Source organism: Haemaphysalis longicornis, unplaced genomic scaffold (genome assembly GCF_048455015.1).
Source record: "Haemaphysalis longicornis isolate Haplotype H1 unplaced genomic scaffold, Haemaphysalis longicornis Haplotype H1 scaffold_1, whole genome shotgun sequence".
Classification (NCBI taxonomy): Eukaryota; Metazoa; Arthropoda; class Arachnida; order Ixodida; family Ixodidae; genus Haemaphysalis; species Haemaphysalis longicornis.
This window is the reverse complement of record NW_027526203.1, coordinates 270,510,637-270,524,750: the sequence shown is the minus strand read 5'-3', so window position 1 is coordinate 270,524,750 and position 14,114 is coordinate 270,510,637. Positions and strand designations below refer to the sequence as shown.

Genomic DNA, 14,114 nt, shown 5'->3' with positions numbered 1-14,114 from the left:
TATTTTGGCGCATTTTAAGCGCACACAACCACGGTAACCTACGTATTTGTACTTCCTCGATCCTCAAACCGATCAACTCGTTAGGCCTTTCTCGCATGACAAGCCTTGCTTGGGTGACGCTGCCAGGGGAGGAACACTCCTCCATTAGCTCACGAAAGGGGGAAATCTTCCTCCACTCCTAGGGGTAGAAACGCGCTCCTCCCTCTTAAAGGGAGAACCTTTCTACCTCTTAGGGAGAAATATATGATACATTCCTGTTCCACCCTTAAGGGAGAAACTACCACACCCTTTTTTCTTAGAGTGTACGCTTAGTGCAACCGGCAAACAATATCTTCGTGATCGGTACACCTGAATCCTACGTCGCCGACAGGCTGTCACAACTGACCAGCATCCCCCTCCGTAACGTCAACTATGACATCACCGCCTACATGAAGCCTCCACCAGGCACATCCCGTGGCTTCATCCCCGGCCTGCCGGACGACAACACTCCGTAGAAGCTCCTGGAATACAATGAGGACAATCGCTGGTACCTCATCCACGCTAGGCTAACGGGCAGTATCAGCCTATCAGCCCTCGTCACATTCAAAGGTACACGCGTCCCATACTATGCAAAAGTGAATTGTGAGCTCTTACGCTGCCGGCGGTATCGACGCAAAATTCAAGTTTGCAAGTGGTGCAGAGACGTCGGCCACAGCCAAGACGTCTGCCCGCATCCGAAAAAGGCCCATTGCCCGGACTGCGGCCTCTAGGACCTCCAGAAAGACCGCCTCTGCACACCCCGATGCAAACTCTGCCAAGAACCTCACTCTCACAGCGGGAAAAAAACTGCCCAAACAGACATCTCCCGACCCCTGCATCAAAAAACCCCGAGCAATCCTCTTTCCAACAGAAGAAGCAACAACCCAACTTCTACGACAACGAGTATTCAACCCTAAGCTGGGTAACCCTTAATAGAGGTATACATTTTCGAATTTTCGTAACCTATAATTTATAAGGTACAAATGTAACCTATATCTTCGTAACCCTTATATACGTATACACGGAAGGGTTACTCAGTTCTGGGTTACCTCGCCGATTTCAGCATGTATACCTTTATATAAGTTACATCTACCGCCGTCCAAGGCCACACACCTGGAAGGTGTCATGTTGCGCGCCAGGCGCGCTTTCGGCGGCGCCGCTGTGGCGACGCCCCGAAGGCGCCTTTTCCGCGTAGTAAACAAATATCGCGTTAGTGGAAGACGATATGTGCGACCATGCTGTCCATTGCGCCGTCTAAACTTTTGCGTCGGGTGTCTTTTCTTCGTTCCTTGAATAAACTGCCGGCCACACGGCTGGGGCTAAAAGAGAAGTTACTTTTATAATTCCTAAAATTGCGGCGCTAAAATGCTTGAAAATGTTCCCTTAATATATATGCATTGCATTAACTGTTCGATAATCGTTACCTAGGTTGTCACCCAAAAATCTTTGCGAGTATTGGCAACGCTTAAGTCTTATAAACAGGCATAACTAAATTTGATGTTTGCATCAGCTTTGTCCCGTTTAAGAAACCAGTATCAAACATGCATGATAGGTCTTTTGGTAAATTGCGGGAATGAATTTTAGCTTTAGTTAAACATTAGTTAAACAACATAGCCTTAAGCCAAAAATTCTTGTCTGACAACTTAGGCCATGATTATCAAAAGAGAATTGCAGTAGATGCACACATATTTGCGCATTTAACAGGAGCACATTTCCAGAAGTTTGGCATCAGTAGTTTTGAACATTCACATTTATTATTATGAAACACCTGTGGGCTATCTATTAAAATCCAAAGCTGCGAACCACCCCAATGTTATTATCGTTCCTTATTGAGTATTACACGAGTGCGGATTCCTGGGCGAACTGGCGTTTCCTATATTGCTTTAGACTTCCAGGTAAAACTCGGTTTATTCATATATCCTTATTAAACCTATTTAATAAATGTTGCGTGAACAGCTTCACAAACATGGCCAAATATACACATTCTTTACCTCAATATTTCCACGGATGTATGCAAAGTATTTCGAATTGTTTGGCACTGCAATTCAACAATTTCAGACGAATTCGAGTTTGAGCTACATTTATAAGATGGTTCTCATAGGTGCACTTTCCGAGTACAGCGTTATTGTCATGGTTCCCCACAGAAAAAATGCAGAATGTGGGAAAGCAGAAAGAACATTTATTACAAATTCACTGTTTCATACAAAGCAGTGTTTATGGCTATGTTCCCTACATTCTCTGTTTCACTCAGTCTAATATTACACTTGGAATTCACTTGTCTTTACGAATTAATCTTTACACTTGCCGCTTAGGTTCCTCTTTACAATTCCAACTGAGTTGTGATTCCCACGCCAAGTCGTCGTTTTTTATGCAGCACTAACAAGTTTCTAGGCCGATTGCAATCTGTCTTTTGGACAAACTTTAAATGGGATCTATAATTTCCTGCATTAAAAAAGGCGCTTGGAAAAATTCAAAGATAAGCTTCGCAATTTACGCAGTACACAAGCAGGCACAAAATCAGGGCACGCTGAAGATTTCCCGAGGTCATCTGAATAACTTGTTCCCTGCTGCCGCAGATGGAGGTATATATGTGAGGGGCCGTCACTTGGATTTCCCCACCTTGAATAGCCATCTACAGAAAATTTCAGAAAAAGAACAAAATCCAGTGCAACCATAAGCCCCTCACACCAAACCACAGGCATGTGAAGTACGAAAAATATTACACGAAAATGAAGACGGAGGCCAGAGAATGAAATGAAAGGCCACACCAGAGAAGGAGTGATTTACGGCCTTTGAAATAATTTCACATCATTTCAGTAATCGTTACACAGAGTAATTTGGCCCCATTGTTCAGAACAACGCGAAGCCACTATAGTCATACCGGCCAACCTTCCCGAATTTTAATCGTGCCGTGTTCCTGTTTATCTCGCGAAATGTTTCTGCATGCTCACCCAGAACAGGCAGAAACTTTAGGCTACGGAATAAACTGACATACATTTGCAAAAGAGAAAGCAAAAACATTTCCGCGCCTTCATGTAGAATCACTAGTACACGCAACAGAGCGAACGTCGCACTAAACCCAGGAAACGTGCTTTCACGATACTGACGCCGTCTGCGTCACATTTTTGGATGTACTTAAACATCTCCCTCCCCCCCCCCCCCCCTTGTACTGGCAGTCTCATTTTGAACGAGGATCCCACGTGGAAGCCGATACGTTTTTCATTTCAGTAAATTGTTCTTCTACCGGTGGTTTCTTCCTCGGCTATTTGTAAAAAGGAATCGCCAACTTACATTTTTTCATCGTCCAAATGTGTTGTAGGAGAGGATACATCTGGAACTTGCAGCGATCTTCGAGTGGCATTCCCGGGAGCTCTGTGCCTGTAATGACTCAAAGGGTTATTTGGGTTAAAATTTAATAGGCTTTAGAGCTCGGCAGCTGGTATACATTCATAATGAAAGAACACCTCAAACTTGACAAGACGAAGAAAAGAACACAGCACAATCCCTCACTAACAACTGGAGCTTTCTTAAAGAGCTCTTTTCGAAAAAGAGTTCTTGTTGGCTCTGCAAAACCACGCATCTTATAGAATAGGTAGAGTTGCTGAAAAACTACAAAGCTCCATGCTGAGTAAATCGTTATGTGAATTCATAACGTTCTTGTAGTAACGAACTGATAGAGTCACTAAACATGAGGCAAAATAAGATACGAAATATAACATCATAACACTTGAAGGAAGGCCTCGCATTTTTACAAGTGAATCGTACTTTTGTCTGTGCATGCCTGGGTGCCATCTTTACAAAGAATATTTGAATGAATGTGTTTTAGTTATTGCATTTTCATACCGTTGTTTCCACGGAAATCAGACTTCATTTCAACTTGTATCATACGCAGGGGAGTCCTGGTTGTCAGCTCAAGGAACACTGCCTGCAAGAAAAACAGTAGTGCTCATAAGTCATAGCATAGGTAGCCAGATGCAACCACTTTTCGAACAGCCAGGAACCGATGAGGGTGCAGCACCCATTTTTACACCTGCACTTGTCTCTGTGTAATTCGTCACAATTTCTGTATCATCAAAAAACAACAATCAAGCAGCCTGCATGCTGGCTTATACATACCACCATTCTGTAAAGTCGCTTTACTGCATTACACTAGTATCACGCGAGACAACCATTTGCCCTGCAATACCACGCGAATAAATAAACGACTGATTTGCGCGAATGAGAATAATAAACTCACTTAACATGGTGAAAATGCCCCGCTACCTCAAAATGACTAACATCAAATTTACCCACTCAAGGAAAAGAATGACAAAAATGAAGAGTATTGTACTTATGAAAACTTTTTATGTGCGGTAGGGCAAACTTTCACAAAAAAAAAGAGGCTTGTGCTGGACAAAAGTGAGTTTAGAAATTTCGGGCAGCATTTAGTGGACTACTTTTCTGCAGCACACACCTTGTGTTTATCCGGATATATTACTACAAGACCAATAAACTAGACACCATTCCGAATATATGCAGCGAGGAAAATGAATATTTCCCGACGGCTGAAACAAAATGATAATACCCAGAGAATAGCGCGATAATACAAGGCTTTAATGGGGAACATTTCAAATATTCAAGCAGAGCTACCTGACAATTACATGGGCCAATAACTCGTCAAGTGCGCCCGATGCAGCCAACAGCGTAAACAAAACGCTCAACACATGACGAAGGCGCGCAGAGCAGAAACCAGGTAACGAGCGCCGTTATCTGTTATTGGCGGTGAGCGCGAACACAGGCGGCGCTGCAAAGCGCGCCTCCGTGACGTCAGCTTAGGGATTCTCGCATTTGTCGTCTGCTTCACTCAGGATCGCTCTCCCTGCTGTTTCATTGCGCACGGTCAACATATTGCCGCGAACCATACATTGGGTTTGTTTATTTGTGTTTTGCTTTTACCGCCCGGCTGCGCCGGTCTGTGTTATCTCTGCGCCAAGGGAAGCGCGTGTTCCATTCTTTCTTTCTGTGCCGCATGTGTTATCTGTCGTGATAGGGAGAGCATTCCGATCTAACGTGAACAGCCCAGAATAATCTTCTTGGATCTACTATGTTCTCGATGCGAATCGACGTTTCGAGAACCACGCGCGCCGAAAGATAAAAAGCCTGCAGTGCGGACGCCGGAGCATTCGATTCTGCGACGCTCGCTGACGCAAGTCACTTTGTTGACCGCTGCTTCGCCGCCTCTGTATTCTTTTAAGTTGTTAGGGGAGCACAAGTTCGCTCCAATAAACTTGTTTCTCCTGCAAGACACCTGCGTCGTCCTTGGCTTCGTGACATCTGGTGGAGGTGCGGGGTAGCACCCTTCATGCCCACTGCAACCTCGGGAAGCCGCCAAGCCAGTCCAACAAGAGCCAGCCTCCGCCTGCAAGGTTTACCACCCGAGTTCGGTTTGATGCCAGAAGGGCCCAAGAGAAGGAACGCTGCAACCAACACTATGGTACAAGAAACAACGTCGCCAATCATGCTGCAGCAGCCCCGGGAACCGCCATCGTTCCGGGGAGCCCCCGCTGAAGATCCAGAGGAATGGTTGGAGAAGCTGGAGCGCGTGCGGATCTTCAACAGGTGGGACGATGAAGAAACCTTCCGGCATGTTTTCTTTTACTTGGAGGATGCAGCCCGAACTTGGTTTGAAAACCACGAGAGCGCCTTGACCGACTGGACGCAATTCAAAAGCGAGTTCCTTAAGACCTTCACGACCGTGGTGAGAAAAGAACGAGCTGCGATTTTACTGGAAACTCGAACGCAACACCCGAACGAAGGAGTCGTAATCTTCGTCGAGGAAATGAAGCGACTTTTCCGCCGTGCGGACCCAGGAATGACGGAAGAAAAGAAACTACGGTTTCTGATGCGAGGTGTGAAGCAAGAGCTCTTCGCGTGCCTTGTTCGCAACCCCCCCAAGACCGTGTCCGAATTCGCGTCTGAGGCCGCCGCGATGGAGAAGACGCTCGAAATCCGAACGAGGCAGTACGACCGCCCAATCAATGCGCTGGTTTCGGAGACGCTTGGTGCCAGCGCTATCAACTCCGACTCACTACGCGACACTATCCGCGAAATAGTGAGGGAGGAGCTCCGGAAACTGCTCCCGACGCCGCTGCAACCACAAGCCGCTTCTCTTACCGACGTCATTAGAGAAGAAGTGCAGCAGGCGCTGGGAACTTCAACGACGCCAGTAGCACCTCGCGAGCCGCAAGCCATGACCTACGCGGCTGCTGTACATCGCCCTCGCCCACCTGCACCCTATCGTCACGAGGCTCCGTACCGTCGTCCCCTCTCGCCGGCCCGACCACCTGCGGCGCAACCCCCTGCCCCAAGGAAGACCGACGTGTGGCGAACGTCCGACAATCGTCCGCTGTGCTACCACTGCGGAGAGGCCGACCACGTCTACCGTCGCTGCCCCTACAGGAGGCTCGGTTTGCGAGGGTTCTCCGTCGACGCACCCCGCCCCCGAACTGGCCAGCGCCCATCGGAGATCGAAGAATACCTCTCCAACACCAACCGAGGACCAGCCCGCTTCAACCGTTCACCGTCACCCTACCCATACCAGTCGCCGAACCGCCGTAGCAGTGCTGAGTTCTCACGTGGAAGGTCCCCCAGCCCACGCGGGGGAAACTAAAAGCAGCAACTTCTGGAGGTAAAGTTGCACGATCGCGGAAAAATGAAAACCCTCCAACGACGCAACGACTCGCGGAAGACAGTGACTCACAACATGCCCTCATCCCGACGATCCGACCCAGACCTGACGAGACTCCCGTACACGACGACAGCTATACGCCGCGACGCGCACCCGACCGGACCGACACGTCCGCTGAGAAGACGATGACAACGACGACGCACAGTGCCCGACCGTCAACACGTACAAGCAGAGATACGACGCCCCGACGAACCCGGAACTCGAGGAAGACTGCATCTGACGTCAAGGTGTCCATCGACGGCTTTGACGTAGTCGCCCTCGTAGACACGGGAGCTGACTATTCGGTAATGAGCGGACCATTTGCGTCTAAACTGAAGAAAGTTATGACCAGATGGGACGGTCCGCACATACGCACAGCAGGAGGCCACCTCGTGACGCCAAGTGGAACGTGCACATCGCGCGTCACCATAGACGGCACAACGTACGCTGCGGCGTTCGTCATTCTGCCTAACTGCTCCCGCGACGTAATTCTTGGAATGGACTTTTTGATGGACAACGGTGCAATAATCGACCTGCAGACCAAGTCAATAACTTTTTCCCCCAATCACTCCATGACGCCGGAACCGAACCCCGAACGACGTGCTGCTGTAAGGATTGCCGATGATCATGTCACCCTGCCACCCCGCGCAAGCTTGATGGTCGCAGTCTACTGTGAAGATGCTGCTCCTGACGTCGACGCTATCGTAGACACCGATCAAAGGGTGCTTCTCAACCGTGGTGTGTCGGTCGCAAGAGGCATTGCGCGCTTCAAGGAACACCAATCCCACATTTTGGTTACGAATTTCACCGAGGAGTACCAGCATTTAAACAAGGGCGCGGCAATTGCATTCCTCGAAGAAGCGCAAGAAGCAAGTGACGTGATCGCGGTCATCGACTTTGAACGCACACCCGTAGAAACCTTCAAGCTCCCGCAGCCTTTCGACGTGAATCCGGCGCTACCGCAAGAACAACGGAACAAGTTATTGGCTTTGCTGCGTCGCTATAGCGAATGTTTTTCGTCGAGCGCAAAACTACGTCAGACCCCTCTAGCGAAGCACCGGATAATAACCGAAGATGGAGCCCGACCCACCCGACAGTCACCGTACCGCGTCTCTTCACACGAACGGGAAGCCATCCGGACTCAAGTCGACGACATGCTCAGCGACGACATTATACAGCCCTCGAAAAGCCCCTGGGCTGCGCCCGTCGTACTCGTAAAGAAAAAAGACGGCACGTTAAGGTTTTGTGTTGACTACCGGCGACTGAACAAAATCACGAAAAAGGACGTGTACCCCCTCCCCCGAATCGACGACGCCCTCGACCACCTCTGCCACGCGAAGTACTTCTCATCGATGGACCTGAAGACCGGCTACTGGCAAATTGAAGTGGACGAGAGAGACCGAGAGAAGACTGCATTTATAACCCCAGACGGCCTATACGAGTTCAAGGTGATGCCGTTTGGGCTGTGCACAGCACCAGCGACGTTTCAAAGAGTCATGGACACTGTGCTAGCTGGCCTTAAGTGGCACACCTGCCTCGTATACCTCGACGACGTAGTGGTATTCGCCCGGACTTTCGACGAACACCTTGCAAGGTTGGAGTCTGTACTCGAGGCCATTCGTACGTCGGGGTTGACGCTGAAGCCTGAAAAGTGCCGTTTCGCATACGGGGAACTCAAGTTCTTGGGCCACGTCGTCAACGCCGCGGGAGTCCTACCTGACCCGGCAAAAACTTCAGCCATTGCGAACTTCCCAAGGCCGAAAGACAAGAAGGGCGTGCGAAGATTTCTCGGGCTGTGCGCATACTACCGGCGCTTCGTCGCAAACTTCGCACGCATTGCAGAGCCACTCACGCGCTTGACGAAAGATAGCACCCCTTTCAGCTGGGAAAACGACCAAGAAAAAGCATTCTGCGAGCTGCAAAAACGCCTGCAAAGACCGCCCGTGCTCGCTCATTTCGACGAAAATGCCGAAACGGAAATGCACACGGACGCCAGTGATATAGGCTTGGGTGCCGTCCTTGTCCAAAAGCAAAGCGGCTGCGAAAGGGTGATCGCCTATGCCAGCCGTGGTCTGTCGAAGGAGGAGAAAAACTATTCTGCCTCTGAGAAAGAGTGCCTGGCTATTATATGGGCGATTTCAAAATTTCGCCCATACGTGTATGGACGGCCATTCAAGGTTGTAACAGACCACCATGCGCTGTGTTGGCTCGCCAATTTGAAGGACCCCTCTGGCCGTCTTGGGCGGTGGAGCTTACGCCTGCAGGAGTTCGACGTTACAGTCGTTTATAAATCCGGCAGGAAACACTCCGACGCCGACTGCCTGTCCCGCGCCCCCGTCGACCCACCACCACAAGACTCTGATGAAGACAGCGCGTTCTTCGGGATCGTGACGGAGAGCGACCTAGCCGCCCAGCAGCGTGCCGACCCCGACTTACGTGTCATAATCGAGTACCTCGAGGGATGCAACGTTGCCGTTCCTAGGACCTTCAAACGCAGCCTACCAGCATTCAGCCTGAGAAACTCCGTTCTCGTGAAGAAGAATTTCAGCCCCGGAACAAGAGCGAATTACCTTCTCGTCATCCCCGCGGACCTTCGTGACGAAATTTTGGAAGCGTGCCACGACGACCCGTCTTCCGGACATCTCGGCACAGCGCGCACTATTGGAAAAATCAAGGCGAGGTACTACTGGCCCGGCCTTACCTCTGACGTCACCCACTACGTCCGGAGCTGCCGTGACTGCCAGCGACGAAAAACGCCGCCGACAAGACCCGCTGGACTTCTGCAACCGATCGCCGTCCCATCGAGACCATTTCAACAGATTGGAATGGACCTTTTAGGCCCGTTCCCTACGTCACGATCACAGAACAAGTGGATTGTCGTAGCGACAGACTACATGACGCGCTACGCAGAGACCGCCGCTCTTCCGAGGGGGACTGCACAAGAAGTGGCAAAGTTCTTTATAAGCCAAGTTGTGCTGCGACATGGAGCCCCGGAAGTCCTAATCACCGACCGCGGAACGGCATTTACTGCGGAGCTGATGCAAGGAGTATTACGCTACAGCAACACGGATCACCGAAGAACGACGGCGTACCACCCCCAAACGAACGGACTAACAGAACGTCTGAACAAGACAATCGCAGATATGCTGTCAATGTACGTTGACGTTGAACATAAGACTTGGGACGAAGTGCTCCCGTATGTCACGTTTGCGTACAACACGGCTATCCAGGAGACGACGCAGCTGACGCCGTTCGAGCTTGTCTACGGTAGAAGGCCAACTACGATGCTCGACGCCATGCTTCCGCACGTAGAAGACGACGACCTCAACGCCGACGTCCACGGATATCTTCAACGTGCAGAGGAGGCCCGCCAGCTCGCTCGAGTTCGTATAACGGACCAGCAGCTGGTGGATGCGGGCCGCTACAACCTCCGACGCCGAGACGCCGAGTACCAACCAGGGGATCGTGTTTGGGTTTGGACTCCCATCCGACGACGCGGACTCAGTGAGAAGCTCCTGCGACGGTATTTCGGACCCTACCAGATTCTACGACGTGTCGGCCAACTTACCTACGAGGTGATCCCCGATGGTGATTCCGGAACATCACGACGACGCACGCGGCCCGAAGTCGTTCACGTGGTTCGCTTAAAACCTTTCTACGGACGATAACGAATTTTATTTTCGGACTGTCGCTTATGTTAGCATCGGGTCGATGCACTCTTAGAGGGGGGGTAATGCCGCGAACCATACATTGGGTTTGTTTATTTGTGTTTTGCTTTTACCGCCCGGCTGCGCCGGTCTGTGTTATCTCTGCGCCAAGGGAAGCGCGTGTTCCATTCTTTCTTTCTGTGCCGCATGTGTTATCTGTCGTGATAGGGAGAGCATTCCGATCTAACGTGAACAGCCCAGAATAATCTTCTTGGATCTACTATGTTCTCGATGCGAATCGACGTTTCGAGAACCACGCGCGCCGAAAGATAAAAAGCCTGCAGTGCGGACGCCGGAGCATTCGATTCTGCGACGCTCGCTGACGCAAGTCACTTTGTTGACCGCTGCTTCGCCGCCTCTGTATTCTTTTAAGTTGTTAGGGGAGCACGAGTTCGCTCCAATAAACTTGTTTCTCCTGCAAGACACCTGCGTCGTCCTTGGCTTCGTGACAATATGATGCTTGTCCGCACCAGAATTGGCGTGTGGGTAACTTTTTATCATAATAATAGGCTTAATTACAAGTTAATTACAAGTTTCAGTCATTATCTCATAATGTTCCCTTGACACTAAATAGACACCAACATACTTCTGGGTACAGTAGAAAACAACTTCGAACATACATCCTGCAATCGTAACTGAACCTAGCTTGTTTTTACTTCTGTATTCCTGGCCTATTGTAACTGAACCAAACTGGTTTTTACTTCTGTATTTTCTGTCCTATTGTATGTTTACTGTGTGTTTGGAATCGATTATGCACTGTGTTCTGAATCATGTTTTTTCCTACATATTTCTAGCGTATTATTTTTAATTTTTATTTACAGTGTGCTTGAATCTCCTATTGATAATGTAAACTATTCATTCTGTTCGTGGCCTGTTTCTCTAATCTGTGTTTCCTTCATCTAATTTTGATTATCTTTGATGAAATTTGTAGAACTGATTTGTTAAATTGAAATCGTGTTTTATTTTTGTTTTTTGTTTTTCTGTTAGTTATGATTACATCTGTGTTACGTGGTCCGTCCTCCATGCCTTGTAACGGCTTCCTGCGCCTTTGTCAAGCTGCTCGAGCAGCTTTTAGCCAGGAAGTCGTCCAGATGCTTCTGGGAATAAACTGAACTGAACTGAACTGAAAACTGAAAAATCGCATACACTAGCTCATGTTGTCAATTAAAGGATAGTTTTGGATACCGCTACGGGAGAAACATTGCCGGCGCCACCCCATTCCTTGCGAAGCCGGTCCTGTGCGGAGCGCGAAGAGTCGGAGCTAGGCGTCAGCTTCTCATGTAAGCATTCGAACAAAAGGAACAGTCAGCTGCTAATAACCGACAACAGCAAAAATGGAAACCAAAACAAATTCTAGGCCTTCAGGGCTGTCGGCTTTGGCAGAAGGCATCACGATTGAAAGTTTGCCGACATGCACTATAGACTGCAAAAACTGTAGGTTGAGTTCCAAAGAACCCAGTGTGTATATACGCGCGTGCTGATTCTATACCAGGCATCTAACCAGTAGGGAGGTTTATTGAGCAAAACGAGTCACGTCTTCGTTAAATTTATAGTAACACATATATGTTTGTTAAGACCTGGAGGGATATTTCGGAACATTTTTCACAGCCATATCTTCCCGGTATTCGGATATGCGTTATAGGAAAACTGCACTCAAGAGGAGGAAGAGGAGGAAGGGGAGGAGGGGAAAACTTTGTTTAACAATTAAATCGATCTGGTTAGTTGGCCGGGTCCTCAGTCCAGGACAAGAGAGTAAAAGTAATTTTCTTCAAATCATAGAACGCCATCCCGAGTAGAATAGGATTTGTTCTTCGCGCCTGGAAGGGTTGAAAAGCAATAAGGAGCTACTTGGAATTCTTCTTCGGTTTCGAGTCTTGTAATATATGCAGGTATACTATTTATTACGTTAGTTAGCGAATATATCATGCCTTCAACACTGTAATCATGTCATCATTGTTCGAGTTGAGACTCAGTTCATTATGATAACGATATAATTACGATAGAAATTCGGAGCACAAAAGCCGCCTTCGAGTACTGTGGACCACGTTGTTTAGGGTGCGATCGCGGTGGCGTAGCACAAACCTTCTCATTGTATTTGCATGTGAATAAACAAAGCACGCTGCGGATATGCACCTTCTTGCACGCAGCCGTTATGAAAGCGAATTTGTGAAGAAGGGAATGTATGCCATACAAAATGAAGGAAATATCCACAAGACCTTTGTGAGGCTCCCAAACATCCCGAACCCTCCTAATAAGAAGTTGGTGACGGCGCAGAAAAATTAATGCGTTGGTCAGAAAAAAAAAGCAAGAAACATTAATCCGATACAAGACAACAACGAAAGAAACAGAAGAAAGCCGCTTTATTTCCTGCTGTGCGATGAGCGTGTAGAGGCCGCTGCTTGGTACGTAGTATTAGACTGTTGAGTCTTCATAGGAGCATCTCAAAAATACTGCAGGGAAGCCTACGCATTCTGAATACTTATCGAGAAGCTCTGATCGCTGATCCTCGCGAATAAGCAAGAAAGGACGAGTTACACACGATCTTCTGACCGATACTCTGAAGAAAGTTGTTCTCTATCTCTTCGTGTGTTGCAAACTTGTGGGGGATACAGCTTCAAATTATTCAGATGCGTCAGAAGCTGGCAAAATAACTGAATCGCTAGAAATACGCTTTTAAAGCTCTACAGCAACGAAGCGGGCGATTTCTAGCCCAGGCACTGTTGCCCCTCACAAGCGGAGTGTAGCAGACGACAGCGGCGCGAATCCCTAAGCCGACGTCAGAGCCAGGGGGCGCCACTCAAAGATCTCACCGCCAATAATGAACGGTATAGTCTGACGCAAGGAACGCAAGCCCGCGATTTCATTCAATTGCCGTCGCGGGCAACAGAAAACGTCCAGCGAAGCAACCAGTCGGGTAACGAAAATCCCTCTCGAATGCTGCAATTTCAAATTGAAAAGCCCCCAGCGAAAAGATACATCCAATGAAAACACGGAAACCGTTACGGGAATATACTCACCGAGTTCGCTTTCACTGGCGCCGGGGCATTGGTCCAACATGCGAACTTGATGCTGGTCGTAGAAGAACGGGCCGTGTAGCGCTGCCAGTCACAAATGGGCTCGCCGCAGCCTCCGCGACCCACGCCGACAAATAAGTCTTGTAACACCAATCCTCGCTTCATCGTAGGGGTATCACAGCGGTAAAAAGGCTCGAGTGGCGCGAAAACACGGCCACCGGGCCTGCGGGCGCCGCCATTTCTTGATATCCCGTCATGCAACGGAGAAATCGACGGCCGCCTGGAGAGAAGGCGCGACGAGCATCTCTTATAGGTTACAGGGCGTTTTATAGGTTACAACGTAAAGGTTACATGTCAGATTTTGTTTATGTAACCTATAAATCATTAATGTAACCTATAAACGCTTTTAACTTCACGCTTGTAACCCTTAGAATTGACTGGGATAAAGAAAACATCAAAATGGTTCCAGTGTAACCTTTATTTTATAGGTTACTTCCGTTTAGAAGTTACATTATGGGTTACCAGGATTAGAGTGATACCGCCCATCACCACAACCACCCGGCATAAGGACTTCCCGATAACCCCACCACAGGTGAGCTGGTCAGATGCAGTTTCAAATGCTCCCACTACTCGCATGTCCCATGATTCCGCACCTCCCTCCCAACCAGA

General features: G+C 48.8%; 1 protein-coding gene across 1 annotated transcript; it reads right to left on the bottom strand.

Moving 5' to 3' along the window:
* Positions 1-424: 424 nt before the first annotated feature.
* LOC144158907 (uncharacterized) lies at positions 425-13,805 on the bottom strand. The gene is made up of 5 exons (XM_077690098.1): positions 13,449-13,805; positions 3,862-3,943; positions 3,310-3,396; positions 634-703; positions 425-500 (listed from the first exon to the last, which is right to left on the bottom strand). The coding sequence occupies exons 1-5, from the start codon at positions 13,608-13,610 to the stop codon at positions 425-427; spliced, it is 477 nt and encodes a 158-aa protein (XP_077546224.1). The 5' UTR covers positions 13,611-13,805.
* Positions 13,806-14,114: the final 309 nt, after the last annotated feature.

Excerpts from the sequence above, each read along its gene's own strand:
- LOC144158907 (XM_077690098.1), bottom strand. The coding sequence starts at position 13,610 with ATGAAGCGAGGATTGGTGTTACAAGACTTATTTGTCGGCGTGGGTCGC. Across the intron at positions 704-3,309 it reads CATTTGGACGATGAAAAAAT|ACGTCTTGGCTGTGGCCGAC; the intron begins GTAAGTTGGCGA and ends GGATGCGGGCAG. Across the intron at positions 501-633 it reads GCGTCGATACCGCCGGCAGC|GAGCTTCTACGGAGTGTTGT; the intron begins GTAAGAGCTCAC and ends ATTGTATTCCAG.